This window comes from Oxyura jamaicensis, chromosome 2, assembly GCF_011077185.1.
Source record: "Oxyura jamaicensis isolate SHBP4307 breed ruddy duck chromosome 2, BPBGC_Ojam_1.0, whole genome shotgun sequence".
Lineage (NCBI taxonomy): Eukaryota > Metazoa > Chordata > Aves > Anseriformes > Anatidae > Oxyura > Oxyura jamaicensis.
Window position 1 is genome coordinate 110,447,097 of NC_048894.1, and position 15,914 is coordinate 110,463,010.

Below are 15,914 nucleotides of genomic sequence, written 5' to 3' on the forward strand. Positions count from 1 at the left end.
TGTATCGCCTCCTCTGTGTTGAAAAGTTCAGCAGGGGTTGAAATTTCCCTGAGGGGCACATGGCTGAACACCAGCACACTGAAAACCCTTCCAGCAACTGTGAGAACAGGCAGCATCTTACGAGCCACCTGACAAATCTAATCAATCATTAGTACATCAAGTACCATCCTCCACTCTTCAGTGCATCTTCTGTTCATTACCTGATCAATTCATACGTCTCTCCAAGCAATGGGTTGAAGGGCTTCCCCGTACGTTCCCACTGTGAGGCTACAGCAGACACAGCAAAGGCAGCTACACACTGTTCAAAAGAATGAGCACACAGTTCATCTCTGGGATTTTAGTCTTTATCAAACATCAACTGTCACAATATTACAGAATGCCTCTTCTGAAGTAGCACAGAAAGGTTCTGCTTTCAAGGGAGGGGAATAAATAGTTTTTAATCAAAAAGGCTAAAGAAGAAAAGCAAGCTTCAGGAAAAGCAAAACACTTTCCTAGATAAGCAAAAGTGGTTAACAAGTAAGAGCATCTAACATGAAGCAGATTATAGCAGTTCCTCCTATACTGAGACAACCAACAAGAAAAATACCCAAATGCATTTAAAACATCACAACCAAAGTACCTGCATTCGCTCCGTTGTGCTGGACAGCGAGCTGGCTTTGTGGATGAGGTATGTGTGCTCCATGTACTCTGTAAGTCGCTGAAGGAAGCTCAGGGGCTCGTTGAATATAACTGGCATCGTGATCTTGGACAGTTCCTGATGCACAAATGAAATTTGTGTGAAAAACCAAATGAGTAGATACACTGACCTGCAGTAACCCAAACCTAATTGGCTTATTACAAAAATAAATTATGCTCTTAGTGCTAATGCAACATACGTGACCTGGCTCTGCTAATGCCGAAAGGAAAAACCCCTCTACATCCCTCGTGAGCTTCATAAGCTTGTGTTGGCATGTGAGGCTACTTTAAAACAAAAAGAAAATCAAATATCAAATAAACTAACTTCCTACTAACAAACACATTAAAAAAGTAAGGTAAAACAACGGAGTGAAGTATGAAGGGTCCTTTCAAAGACTAAGTTATTTATTACTCTTAAAAAGGATATAGGCCACCTGATTACTTAAACATATTATCTTTTTTGGAGGCAGGTGGGCAAGCTGGGGATTAGAACAGACAGCAAAGTGTGTCTGTACAGGAATACAAACAGGAATTTTTATTCTGAAAAAAAAAGGGAATGTCTATAATAGGAGTACCATCTTAAGAGAAGTCCTGAAGTGTTGATGCTGCTTATTCTCTTTCACATTTTTAAACAAGCATGCCCTTTGAATGTATGATGAAGCAATGTTTAAAGCTATCTGCAGTAGCAAATTAAAAGCATAGTATGACCACTGGCAATGTGTATAGTAAACAGCACTGTTCTCAACAACAATAGCAAGATCTGGCACCTTTGTGGATTTTTTTTTTAATTCTAACACACACCTTCTGCAAGACAGGCTTTCAATCTGTTCTTTGTATTTTAGGGATTTAACACTTCTCTGCTAAAGCCACTGTGACAAGCATCAGATGCTTCACAACTCAGGAGACCTGGAGCTACCGACAGAGGCATTCCCTAGCATTTCCACTTCTCCTTGCTTGGTGTTGTGTGCTGTTTCTAACTAGAGCAGGGGAGGAGGAAAAAACAACAGTGACTAAACACACACATGCCCTTCTGTAGGCTAGTATTACAGGATGATCGAGGTTTATCAGGAGTAAGTACTTTCAGCCCACTGCAGGATCTAATGGGGAGAATAACTCTTCTCAATTCACCCTTAGCTGGAAGCAGATTACATGCCAGCCAGCTAACCTCTGATCTGTTCACCGTCTGGCCAGTAACACTGCTAGGTGTGGAGACTCAAATACTAGGGGAGCAAAGTTAACGTTTCTGTGAAAGTTAAAAACAACAAGCTGCTACCACCAAGTAGTTTAAGGCTTAAGTTAAAGAGAAAATGCTCTTAACTCAAGCAGTATTACACTAAACAATTCTTATTTTCCCTAATTAAAAATAAGCAAAGCACAAGAAGCAAATTAAAAAAAAAAAAAAAATCCCTCTCTCCTCTCATTTAGGCCTCAAAAGAAACAGTAACTTCAAATCTTTTATCACAGCTTTCTGATTACCCACCATTCCAATGCATTTTCTTAAGATACTCCAAATACTGAAGTCATTTCTGGAAAACATTGGAGATGGCAAGCTTGTTCTGTGGAAAGAAATGGGGAAGAAAGAGAAAGAGAAGTTTTCCATTACTAATGATGAGTGATAAACCCAAATACTCTTCTTTGAAAGTAAGAGTTTTCCATATCATCCAGTAAACTGTAAAGCCAAACCACCCTTAGCAAGTACAAAAGGGCTGGGAAGCTTTCATTACAAGTACCAATTTCATTTACACTTTCATGTCCATAAGCTCATTTAAACAAAATTCCATTTAGTTAATTTAAAAACTTTTAAATACTACATTTAAAATTAAAACCAAAAGTCCAAAAAACAAAACCAAAAACAACAGTCCTACTTCAAAGAATATAAGCTGTGTTACCTGACCAGGAAGCTGAATTTTTCCAAAACCAGTACCAGAACCATTCTCTTCATTTTGTATAAGAACAACAGAAAATAATTTCTTTTCATGAAGGACACTGCAGGTACATTCACTATGTCTGAACAGATTTGGGAGTTAAATAGTGGGGTTTCTTCTTGATAGCCACCTGTGTAGCAACAATGACGGGCCATAGCATTTATTGCCTATAACTATAATCAACCCTCGGAAAGAAAGAAAAATAAAAAGACAGAAAAAGAAGCTTCATTAAAGAACTGAACACATAACAACCTTTTCTACAGGGGCCTGACATATCTGGAAGCAGGTCTGAAACATACTTTCAAGACCAACATTTAGGCTGTGCCACACAGCTTGTATTTCTCAGCATTACTTGAAATTGGGTAACGATTTTGTTCCATTTTTGTACTGCTACCAACCACCTCAACTATTAACCCAATTTACCCAGAGAAAGGCAGAAATATAGGTCAATGCATTTTGTCCACAGCAACACTAAAATCAGCGTTTGGATCATGAAGCAATTGCCAATAAGGAAAATCCTCAGTAGGTAAGAACTACCTACAGCTCACTCAAACAGCAAGAACTATTAAATTTCAAAGTTCAGCTAACTCTGCCTCACAACTGGCACCCTCCTAACCAGGAAGGTGCTGTTTCCCCCCATTGTAGCTAGAGCAATGCATTTTTCTTTTAAGAGTTGCAGTGTGAATAGGATGTAGGTGCCTCCTCTATCCCACTTTTTTGATAAACAGAAACAGTGCCAAGGGGGAAGAAAAAAAAAAATTAACTCAGACTAAGTTGTCAGTTTCATTAGCCCTATTTGCTAAGTTACCTTCTGTACTTGCCTATTACTAAACACCTTTACCAAGGTTGACCCTTCAGTTTTCAGTACAAACAAAAAAAATGTTCCTTAAAATACAAGCCCTATCCTATCAAAAAATAGTCTATGCCTAAATTCCTTAAAGTACTAAACTACGTTTCATCTTACTTGCTAGCAGCCTAACACTGACTTGTTTTACTCAGCCTCCCATGCAGAGAGTATGAGTAGGTAGTAGGATTCATTTTAATTAATCAACATGGTATCATTCATTCCTTATCCCAACTTTCCACTGATAGTAAAACATGTGGTGAAACAGATCATTTTGATTTTTGTTAAGTATAAAACACTTCTGTGGCTGCTTTGATACAAATGTCCAGGAGAGGACAGTGTCCACCAAGCAGTCAGCCTTACTTTCATTTGCAGCATTTAATTATTTTTCCTGTGTATCCTCTAATGAATGGAGTTAGCAGAGCATATATTTTTAAGTCCTTCTGCACGTAAAACACTCACGTACTTCTGGTTTGCTGAAGTACACACGGGGATTGCGTGCCTTAAATACTAAAATTTACATTTTCATGGAAGTTAATCTCCATTCAATTTAACTACACGGAAGTTGGCATTCTGTTTAAGCCATTCACCCACATTTCTTCCTATAAGAGCCAAAACCGATGTGATACTCAGTTTGTTCCTCCATGTAAAGCATACATACTGAGGAAATGGAACAGTTTTAAGCCACCAAGAAGGCTTGTGGGGGACAAGTGAGGACACGTGCAAAAATGACAGGCAGCCAAGACCTGAGGCCTACTAACCTTGGCCTACTCCCTGTGATTAAGGGAAAGGTTTGCGACTGCAGAAATTTCCTTCCAGATTACAATTTTAGAAACAACTCAGGAAGTTAATTTTAGCTGTGACAAAAACATCTGCGGGAATTTATTTGCAGTAGAACAGATAAGATGCATTTAAAGATCGTTCACTGAAAAACACTTGTCAAGCTTTACGTTTAGCAGATTAACTACTACAGGAATCCTGCTGGAAAGGAGACACGGGGCATGAAAAAGGCACGTTCAGCTCGCTTTTCATGTAAACCTGACCAAAAGACCTCCTGGCTCACAAAGAGCCAAGCACAAACACCTTTGAAAGGCTCCCCTAAAGGGAAAGCTGACTGCAGAAACACAGCAGTAAGAAGTAAACAGCAGTGATAAATAGATGTTATAACAAACATTGGCAGGTATTACAGAATACTTTTGTGGGAGGGTGTTTGTTTTTGCTTTGCTGTTTGTTTGTTTTTTAAACTTGGGTTCAGATTTAAAAATTCCCCCTTAAAGAAAGAAATTATTTGAATGCTTCCGAAGTAGTTATTTAATGTACTACCCCCCTAACTAGTCAAATCTTCTCCCATCAAGTTTTCAAAAATTATGAAGTGTAGTCTCAAATCAGCCTAAAACTACAAGAAGTCATACCAGCCACATTCTTTCAAGCACTGTGACCACTCTGTAGGATGCAAGCTATATTAAGAAAACCAAACTTAAACAGCAAATTACGAGTCATAACTAAACCTTGACATTTTCATTTCATTACCTAGCACCTGCCTAGGAAGCTCAAAAGGTAAACAGTCTGTTGAAAAACAGGTTGTAACTGCTAAAACAGCACCTTTGGTAAAATATCTAATGACACTGGCTTCACCTGTCTAAGTCTGTATATCCCAACACTGGTATTTGTTTTTAAACCAACAGATTTATTCCTGCACCTCCAAAACAACAACAAACCAACAAAAAGCAAGTCCACCTCCCTGCACTAAACACACACCACTCAAAAAAAAGACAAAAGAGAGGCAGATGGTAGCTCAGGTTTTCTAAATGGAGGTAGGAAAGAAAGTCTTATTTATACTGGCTGGCAAACAGTGTTAGGTATTCTTATGTGCAACCCACATGCAGCTGCAGATCCTCTCTCTATACATCTAATAAACTACAGGAAGGTACAAAGATTTTAAGCAAAAGACATTTATCTAGTCCATGCTCTAAGTAACTTACTTCCACGTGGTTAACAATGTATAATGATGGAATTAAGTGCTGTCATAAAATTCTGCTCCCTTCACTTTGCGTGGCATGAAGAAGGTAAGGTTTCTGCTCTGAAAAGGACGCAGGATGATGCATATATGTCTACATGCACTCTAAACTAGCCCCAAAACAGGCATAAATTGAAGAAAGAAACTCCAGTTAGGTGACACAGTTCTGAACTGCAGCCAGACACAGCAAGCGGATCCCTTACCAGGACAAGCACCACAGCCACTATGAGTCTCAGAAACAACGCTAGAAGCACCGCACACCTCCCATCCCCTGAGATGGCTCTCATGGAGGTAAAGTTTAAACTGGCAGTGCTCTAGGGAAAAACAGTTTGCATCAACATACTTGCAGACAAATCCCAGTGTGTCACCAAGGTGCCAGGTAAAAATTTGACGTTACAGCTCAACCTAAAACATGCTCTGGCTATCTAGTCATGTAAAATGTAACCACACATTCTTATCTATATTCAACAGGGAGGCTTTCACTTTTCTTCTGCAGTATATTAATAGCCAGCCAATTTATGCTCTAGCTTTACTGTAATATCCTACATCTTTACTACTAAAACACAAGCAACTCAAAGAGAACAACCTATGGACAGATACATACAACTTTTCATCTCTTATAAAAATAGATCTTAAACGTTCCTCCAGTCACCTGCTCCATACAGTTCTGATAACACTGTGCAGCATTATGGAAACTTGCCAAGTTTTTTCTTTTCACACTAAGCAGATTATCAGTTGCTGTTAAAACTGCTCAGACAATGCATGTCAACATGCATCACCCTTTTTATGTTGATCATGAATTGCCTCCTTTCTCCTCCTGCTTTCCAAGGCAGTGAATGTAATTCAGATGTTCACCTTCACCTAGTGCTTCCCCTCCCTAAACTTCCTGTGCTAATTAGGAAAGGCACTTAACCAAAGCCATAAACACCACCCTGCTAACAGCACAACAGCGCAGAGCAGCACACTTAGTCAGCTGCTTTTCGTTACCTTCCCTAACCACACTGCTACTCCACCCAAGCCCTCATTTGCCTTAGTCTTTGCCTGCTACGGGAGGGACATGCGTTCAGAGGTTGAACCTTGAGACATCAAGTCTCTGACATTGCCACATGCTTTGACAGTCGCTGCAATTTAGCGAGTTAAGATCCCAGGTGATTAAAGCACGTCTCACTTGCTTTTGTAAAATTAAATTTTAATTCCCTGTTTTTACTGAGATCTGGTGTCCTCATCATCATTGTGCGTGTCCAAACCACTCCCAAATGAGGCTTTTTGAAGCATGCTGAAGTCTGACTTTATCTGTAGCACAAACATCATGTTGCCCCTTCACTGAAACTTGAGAATCATGGTGTCTATTACATCTCATTAACTCTAGACCTATTGTTCTCTTTTATAGGAAAGGAAACAAATAAAAATGGATCATTTGACAACACAAAATAAGCACATAAAACATAGATGAGACTTTTAGAATAAGACTCCCTTTGTTCGCATTTGAGTTTCTGATGGCAGGTAGCAATATTTTTCATTCATTCCTAATACCAACAGAAGGATCAAATGACTGGAAATTAAAGAGGCAATGGGAGGCATTAAAGATATATGAAGGAATTAAAATCCACGTAGACTTCAATAAGATCTACTCAATTTTACACAGCACATTCTATTTTATTTCTATTTATTCAGAATAGATCATCAAAAAGCAAGATGCAAAGGAAAACATTAGCCTTGGAAAAATGTTCTTGATAAAATTTTAGAATGACTACTTTTCAACCACCCATAGCAAAGCTTTAGAAGTTTTCCACAATTAAGTTTTCAGAGATTCTTGTGGTCTTTCACTTGCTGTTAACGCATACTGTAATACCTTAAGAACAGGCAACATCCTACCTGTGTTTTTTGATTCCATTAGACATGGACTCTCCGCTGCCACAGACCTTTTCTTCAGACATGCTTGAAGTTATTGTGTCTTTTGAATCCATGCTGTCCTCTAGCGAGTACGCCGTTGTTGTTTCAAACCCACTCAATGATTTTTCAGATTCTGAATCTGCAAAAGAACAGGTGCATGTTAATGAATCTACCGCCGGTGCTGGACTTCAGTCGCTAACAGATCTTCTCTCCTTGTACAAAACTGAAACCTAAGTCGGCTCCTGTGTCCTGATGACAGCATCCACTTGGGAAGGAACTAGTACTGTCACAGACCGCTGCGGCTCTATATCTAGATATAGACTAAGGAATACAGTAGATTAAAAATCCTCTATCCAACAGAGTACAAACCTGATGTTTTGATTAAATTGAAGCTGCTACTACAACTTGCTTAGGACAAGTGCCAGTGTCACAAAGATGCCAGCAGCTTACCTAACAGTTAATGCAACAGTCAAGCACTGACGGCTCCTCCTATGTAAGATTTCGGTTTGGTCAAAATTCTTAGACACCTGGTGCTTTTCAGAAGCCTTCACTTCCCAACTCACTGAACAAATAACAAAAACCAAAAGGAGGTATTGTACACAATACACTAGCCACGCAAGTCCCAGCAAAGTCTAAATGATAAGCTCATAAATCAATAAGATAAACTTTGTACTCTGGAAGGTAGGTTAATAGTACAATCCACATCACAGGATATCAACAACACCTTACTTCCAACCAGTGTCTTGGTCAGATAGTGCTTAACCATCTCTTGAGAACAGATCATCTTGGCTTAAATTCAAGGGTAAAAATTTCCTGGCACAAAGTCTCAATGTGGTTGAGTCTGGAAAGGACCTCTGGACATCATCTAGTCTAACCCCCCTGCTCAAGCAGGGTCAGCAAGAGCACATTGCACAGGATCATGTCCAGGTAAGTTTTGAGTGTCTCCAAAGAGGCCCCAGACCTCTCTGGGAAACCTATGCCAGTACCCTGCTACTCTCACAGTGAAGATTTTCCTCATGCTCAGCTGGAACTTCCTGGGTTGCAGTTTGTGCCCACCGCCTCTTATTTTGTTGCTGGGCACCACCAAAACCAATCTGGCCCCATCCTCTTGACACAGTCCCTTAAGATATTTCTGTACATCAGTAAGATGCTCTCAGTCTTCTCCAATCTGGAGAGGCCCAGACCCCTCAGCCTTTCCCCATAAGAGAGGGGCTCCACTCCCCTAAATCATCTTCGTAGCCCTCTGCTGGACTTGCTCCAGTAGCTCCATGTCCCTCTTATACTGGGGAGCCCAGAACTGGACCCAGCACTCCAGGTGTGGCCTCACCAGGGCTGAGCAGAGGGATAGGATCACCTCCCTTGACCTGCTGGCAATACTCTTCCAAATACACCCCAGGATAATGTTGGTCTTCTTGGCCACAAGGGCACATTGCTGGCTCATGGTTAACCTGCTGTCCACCAGGACCCCCACGTCTCTCTCTGCAGAGCTGCTCTCCAGCAGGTCAGCCCCCAGCCTGTACTGGTGCTTGGGGTTATTCTTCCCTAGGTGCAGGGCCCTGCACTTGCTCTTGTTGAACTCCAAGAGGTTCCTCACCACCCAGCTCTCCAGCCTGTCCAGGTCCCTCTGAGTGGCCCCACAGCACTCTGGGCTATTTGCCACTCCTCCTAGTTTTGTATCACCAGCAAACTTGCTGAGGAGGAACTGCGTCCCTTCTTCCAGGTCAACTCTCTCTCAAACTTGACAAGTTTGTCAAAGGATTATCGAATTGCAAGTCCCAAGAAGCAAGGGAACAGCTCAAGACAAGTGAAGATGCACCAATTTCTGTCTCATTTAGGAAGCCCTTTAGCAGAAACCAGGTACAACAACGAATGGTAGACAGCCTAATGCAAGCCTCATCTTCCGAAAAAAGCAAACCCAAACTGTCGCAGACACCATTTCTGCTCTGCACTTCCTTCAGCATATGTTACTGCTCTTGGCTGCAAATACCCAGAGAAATAATTGCAAATTAGTCACTCTCATACACTGATTCTAATTCAAAACCAGCAATCAAAAGCCACTGAAGTAGTAGCCCATCCAAACCAGTATCTCAGCCACAGCTGTCCATTGCCAGGGACTGTCTTGTTTTCTCTTAAAAAGCAATCCCAGTAGCTTCTCCACAGCATGTCGATTACACGTTGCTTTGGTGAAGGGGACAGTGACAGGAGGACTTTCTATTATATCCAGACCACAGAATTGTTAACAAAGGACAAAATCCTGATTAATGGATGTACTATGCCACAATGTCTCCATCCTCTAGAGAGGGAGAGATCTAGAAACATCAAGGAGATCTTTGCTTTTGTTAAAAACATCCATCTCTATCCTCACCAAGTCAGTACTGAAATTAAGCCAGTTGCTAGGGAATGAAAAGAAGTGCCAGCTGGTGCTGAGGATATGCTAAAAAAGTGGACTGGCACTCCACAAAATCTTCTCACAAGTTTCCCCAAATTTGTCGGTCTAGTTACATGCCAATTTATGACGTAACGTATCAAAGCATTAGTTGGGTGGGTACTGTTTATAAAAAGTAGGATAAGCAGATGATTTATTTATTTATTTTACCTGCAGACAGCTGTTACATAAACACAGATTTCTTCAGAGACATCCTGACCACCTCTACAGCCAACGCATGACAAGCTATAAATCCCTACCAGGTAAGCTATTTAAGTAGCTACTTAACTGTGCCAATAGTTATTGTGACAGGGAAAGCATGAAACAAGGACCGAACCCTGTAACACAACAGAGACTCTGCCTGCCATAAGGCTCCTTTACACCATCAGGAGCTGTCTTGTGCTCAGCTGAGCATCACAACAACATTCCTCACAACTCCCTCAATGTGAATTTCGGCAACAGATCTAGGACTTCAGAGGTGGGAAGAGCAGGATAGGCGAGCTTCACCAGAACCACTGATCATACTGCCATGCCTCTCAGCATAATGAGAATTTTTAAAGACTACATGTGTTTAGTTCTCCAAATGCTGGCCGTATGTCAGAGTGCCAGGAGATAATTATGCTGACGTGACTGAGCTCAGCACCTGCAAACCTCTCTAGAGCTGGACAATGACCAGACAGCCTTCTCCAGGGCACATGGCTTATTAATAAAAAAAATAATTTAAAAAAAGCATGCTGTACAATGAAAATAGTAAAACCAGAATGAAACCAGACACTGTTAGAAGAAATTCGCTCTCTATAGATGCTCCTCCCATTTCTCTGAGAAAGGGCTCTCATTGAGAAAGCATGTCTACAACAGCTCCTGCCATTAAAGAGCTCAATCACCAATCCCTAAAACCTCAACTATCTCTTTGGCAAAATGAGCTTCACAAGCCTTGAGAGTTCGCTTAGGTGTCAAAGTGAACAAATCTGGTATTGTATCGCAAGCCTGATCAACAGGCAGCTCAAACCAAGTTTTTCCCGATGTACTTAGAGCTAACTCTTTTCTGAATTAAGATTTGCATACTCCCCCGTTACTGTAAAAAAAGGATTTATATTCACAAGTTGCTACAGAGCAGCTGTCAAACAGATGACTAGGAGAAAATGAGATTTTATTCTAGTGAACTGGAGGGGGTGTGGGCCGAGGAGGGGGGAGACAGAATAAGACTCCCTGTTCAGAAGCCAAAATTTAAGTGATCTTTAAGACAAGAAAAGGCTGTACATAAAGCTCTCCAGCTCAAAACTCGAAGCATTGGGGTAACAGTAAAAACCTTTTGCAAGAGTGGGAGAGCAAAGGAAGAGAGCAGAAGCAATGATGGCCTAAGTCAAGGGAAGGTCATCTCCTATTGCAACAACTGGTCAGTCTCCAGTTCCCAACACAAAGATTGGCCAATGTTTTACCACTGGCAAGGATGTGTTTCAGCTCTGACCAGGTGTTTCCCACCCTCTGAGACGCTTGGATTTGTTCTTCTAGCTATCTTTAAGGCAAGGAGCCCATAGCCAACAATATTCTTGCAGAGGTTGTGGAACATTTTTGGTACACATTCAAATATAGCATTTGACACAATACCCTAAATATGGAAGAGAAGAGCTGTAAGCTCATATGCTTTTTTTGTATGACTTTTAAGTGAGCTGATAACTGGAAACTAAGAAGAGAACAAAAGCACCAGAACTAATCTAACACTTCTAGCAGGGCAGCATTTAAGTACAGTATTTATGAACACAACACCCATGAGTAGCACGTAACAGCTGAAGCTGTACTGTGGCAGGTTAAGTTTAATATAATCTACATATGCCTGCAGCTAAATAATTGCATTTATAGTAAGATCACATCTGTGCAAAACTGTCAATGTACACTTCAGTGCACACAAAAGCTTTGTTTACAAAACAAAACAAAAAAAAAACCTTGGATAAAACCTTTTACAAAAAAACATCAGGACAGTTGTAAGCTCTTCCTAAATTGGGTCTTTGATTTGCAGATAACCAGGGACAAGGAAAAATCAAGTACCTTCATCCTATAATTCTTGACCTGCTTAGCCATTTTTCAGCATTGCAGATGACTGCATTTGTATTCTGTCTTCAAATGCTTCCTGAGGCTTCTGTACTTGAAACTGATAACGTCTCCAACTCTCTAGAAGATGCCACTGGTCTTTGTAAATTTTGCCACTTGTTCAGTGAATCTTTAAGTGAATCTTTACTTCCACAATGCCTCCTCCCTTGCCCTGTTCTGCTTTAAATGTAGGAGAACTTGGCACATGTAAACCATTCAAACCTGCAGCCAAGAGCTCAGGTGCTTCACATGCTACTAACATTTCCACCACTCCCAGGATGAGAAGACAAGAGCACCAGGAAGCACCGTTAAATGACCTATTACTAACAGAGTTCGGGTTAACAACACACTTAATTTTGCTGGTTTTAAACACTGGAGATCATGCTTTCATAATACAAAATAACTGCCAGTTCCTGTAGGTTCTTCTTTTCATGTTCAGTATCTACTGCCCTACTGCAGGGGATTCAGGGTTTACTGTAACAGCCAGAAAGTACTGATAGCAGCGTATCACTTAAAATTAAAAGAGAAATAATTAAAAAAAAAGGAAGACTACAGCAAATAAACTACTACAATAAGCAGTCTTCCCAAATTATAAACATCTTCTTCACCCCAGTTTTGGAAAAGAAGTAGGGCATTTCTGTAATAGTACTTACATTTCCACAATACCCACTCACAGAAATAGACTACGCAGACTGATCGGTGACCAGTTTAGTCTATGCCAACATTAGCAGATAGCATGCCTCAGCTGGAGCAGATTTGTACACCAAGCAGATGGCACTGGGGACTTGGCACTTGAACTAGTTACGTTTCTGTTGGTTTTCTCCTCAGATTATTTCTACTCTCCTACTACGGATCGAATGTCTAATAGGAACTGAACTGTATCTTCTGATTCACCTTCATTCAAGAGCCCAATTCATGCATTCAGATTGCTCTACACTATGAATCAGAGCATGGTCAATGGGGACAAGATGCTGCTGCTGTGAACATGCTCTTTCTATTACATTCCATGTTCAAAAACGTTTGAAGATTCTTGCTTTGCTCTGAATTGTCACAGCTAGTGATACCTTTGTTGAGAGTAAACAAGGAGAAGTGTCTAATGCACACAAAACATTCTGGGAAAAAAAAAAAAAGCAGCAGCGGCTCCTTCTTTCAACTTGTCAAGTCAAAGCTAAGGATTCTTCAGCTCAAAGTGCAAGCTGAGTTATGCAACACTCTCACTTCTGTAAACTCACTCCTACAGTGAAAATTTTAAAATTCAGAGAACTATAACTAGGCAAAAACATAACTGGAAAAAGATGGTGTACTAACAGAGAAAAAATACTCTCCAAGTAGTGATATTTTGCCATAGACCAACATGATAACCTGTCCCAGCACCCTGTTAAAATACATTGGTGTTTGATGAATCTCTCCTGCAGACTAGTAAGATGATTAATGAACACACCCATTTATCCAAAATAAACAGATATTTGCAAAACAGATTTAGCAAAATCTTTGAAGACCTGAAGTCTGAGTATTTTAGATTTCTAAAAATTGTTGGCTTGTGACAATTAGGTCCATTGTTCTTTGTTAGGAAAATATCACCCTATCCGCTCTCTCATTAGCCCAAGAAAGGAGAGAGACCCACATTCCCAAACTCTGAGCCAGTGTCATGTGTCCCCTGACCCCTCTGCTCTCACTATGTTGTTGCACTACAGTCTTTCTAGCTCAAACTCCACAGACATGGCAGAAAAGCAAGAGGGTTAGAAAAGTATTACCAGAATCCCAGCGATTGGGTTAAAAAAAAAAAAAAAAAAAAAAAAAAAACACCCACAACATGCTTCATATCACAACCATGAACATTCCTTTTGTGCTCATGGCAAAAGTCATAACATGCATCCAGCAGCCAGGAAACTATGTCACATCTGCCCTTCTCTAGCCCACAAAATCAGAATGCCCTTCCCCAAACATGTGCCCTCAAAGGCACAGAGGACCCAAATCAGTGCAAAGCACCAAATGTGAGCAGCCTAGAGAAGAGAATCTAACGCAAGTCTGATGAAGTTGACAGACGGTCAAGAAAGTGAGCATATCCTAAAAATTATTTAAATTGCAATCAAAATGTATTATGTCATGTAACTCTCTCCGTTGGGAGAGAGAATTGGCATATGTTACACTGAGTGTGTATATATATATATATATATATATATGTATGTATATATGTATGTATATATATAAATAAAATTTTCACAGCTACTTGACTCGGTGTGATTTGTTTGCAGCTTCAAGAGGCAGAAACACCACCTCTCTCAATGAGAGAAGCACCTTTGTCACTTTCATTCAAGAAAAGGACTTAGGGGAGGTATAGAACAACAGATCCCTAAAGCTGAGAGTTCTCTCACACACACAAAGCAGGTCTGGCTGCAGAGACTACATTCCAGCAGCACCATATAAACACAAGTATTCTCTGCTTTGTTACAACAAGCAAAGAGCCTGAGGCCTTTCAGCAGCACAATTATTCGTTGGGTTCTAGTTGAAGAACCTGTTTCTAGAGTTCTTCAATCTGTTCCCCTTGCCGAAGATTTAAATTTGTTACTGTGCCTAGGAGTAGTCTGTTGTTGATCCACTGTGTTCCTGTGCTATACTGTAGATACTCTGAGAACTTGACCACAGAACCCACTCTGCCTGTTTTTATTCTCTGCTTAGTTAAGTTGTGCACGACACAACAACCATCACACAACCCAGGAGACAGGGAGTGCTGCTTTTCCTCATCTGTCAGAACCATCAGACAGCTGAATTCAGAGAAAAGTAACCCCAATCATACTTCCTTGTAAAGGAACCCCAATCTAATTATCTACTACATTTAGACTATATTCACCCTTCAGATTTTCCAGACCCTTTATAGTTGTAGTCAGCTTTGCATTGTGGGATTACCCAATTAGAGCTATTACTGAGCTTCACTATGTACAATCTCCATACCAACTCATAACCATCTTCATGCAATTCAGAGTTTTCCAAAATCACTACCTGCATGTTCTGTGAACAAAAATATGAAATATTCTAAACTCAGGAGCAGACAGTGGACAGAAAAGATATTTCAGGAATACACAAAATATTTTGTTTCATTCTTTTCTTCCACCTGTGACACCTAAGGTATACAGAAGTGAAATAAAACAAGCCTTTCTTAAATTCATTATCCCTCAAAACCAGTGTTTTTTACACAGATCTTAAGAAAAAACAAGCACCACCTTGAAGAATGCTAGTCATAAGGCTTCCAGATACAGTTACATCTCCCAAAATAGGAGTCTTAAGTTTTGCTATTTTAAAAAAGGGCGTAGACACCCAAGCAGTCAGACCTTTTATGACTGTCCTAAGTTTTGTAGCTCTCTGTCACACTCAGATGAAATGATACAATTCTACAGGTGAAATTGGGCAAGATTTTAGAGGCCTACTCATAAAGCACACGAAGCATTCTTCTCAAAAACAGTTCCACGTTAGAAAGTCCAAGATTTCACTTAAAGTGAGACACATCCCCCCACCCCTTCAATGCGATCACCATGCTGGCTACACACTTGCATTCTGGACATAATTACTTACCTGAAACAGCATCATAGAACTGCTCTTCACTGATGATGCTGAGAGGAGGAGATCCCTTAACCAGAGACTGCTCTAGTTCATGGTGTTCAGTAGCTAGCGTCTCTAATGCTTCTGACAAGATCTTGTTTTTCTCCTGCTCATGCTCCAGTTTCAAATTCCTCACCTATAAGTAGATACATGTATGAATAAAATCTCATCTCTCCAAAGAATGTGTAGCTGAAAGCTATTCAGAAAATAGACTCAAATAAATAACTGGTTCGAAGGCAAACAGCTGGAACTGAGGCCACACTGATTAATGAGAATATCACAGCATGTCTGCGACCATGATATGGTTGTTACTCAGCCTTTTTCAGTAGCTGAGAAATCTTGTCAGGTAAGCTCTGATATTATAAATCAAAAAATCCACAAGCAAATTCAAACCAGATAACTGTACCTTAAAACTCAGGGGAAACATTTACATCTACTTGGACAACCTTA

General features: G+C 40.4%; 1 protein-coding gene across 3 annotated transcripts in view; it reads right to left on the minus strand.

Annotated features, from left to right (window-relative positions):
* The window catches only part of OSBPL1A (oxysterol binding protein like 1A), a 78,172-nt gene that overhangs the window by 13,315 nt on the left and 48,943 nt on the right, over nucleotides 1-15,914 (minus strand). For all 3 annotated transcript variants that reach the window (XM_035317546.1, XM_035317547.1, XM_035317549.1), the window contains exons 17-21: nucleotides 15,438-15,600; nucleotides 7,337-7,493; nucleotides 2,156-2,231; nucleotides 620-754; nucleotides 201-298 (exon numbers count right to left, since the gene is read on the minus strand). In XM_035317546.1, the coding sequence (XP_035173437.1) occupies nucleotides 201-298; nucleotides 620-754; nucleotides 2,156-2,231; nucleotides 7,337-7,493; nucleotides 15,438-15,600 (629 nt within the window). The remainder of the gene's footprint in view (nucleotides 1-200; nucleotides 299-619; nucleotides 755-2,155; nucleotides 2,232-7,336; nucleotides 7,494-15,437; nucleotides 15,601-15,914) is intronic.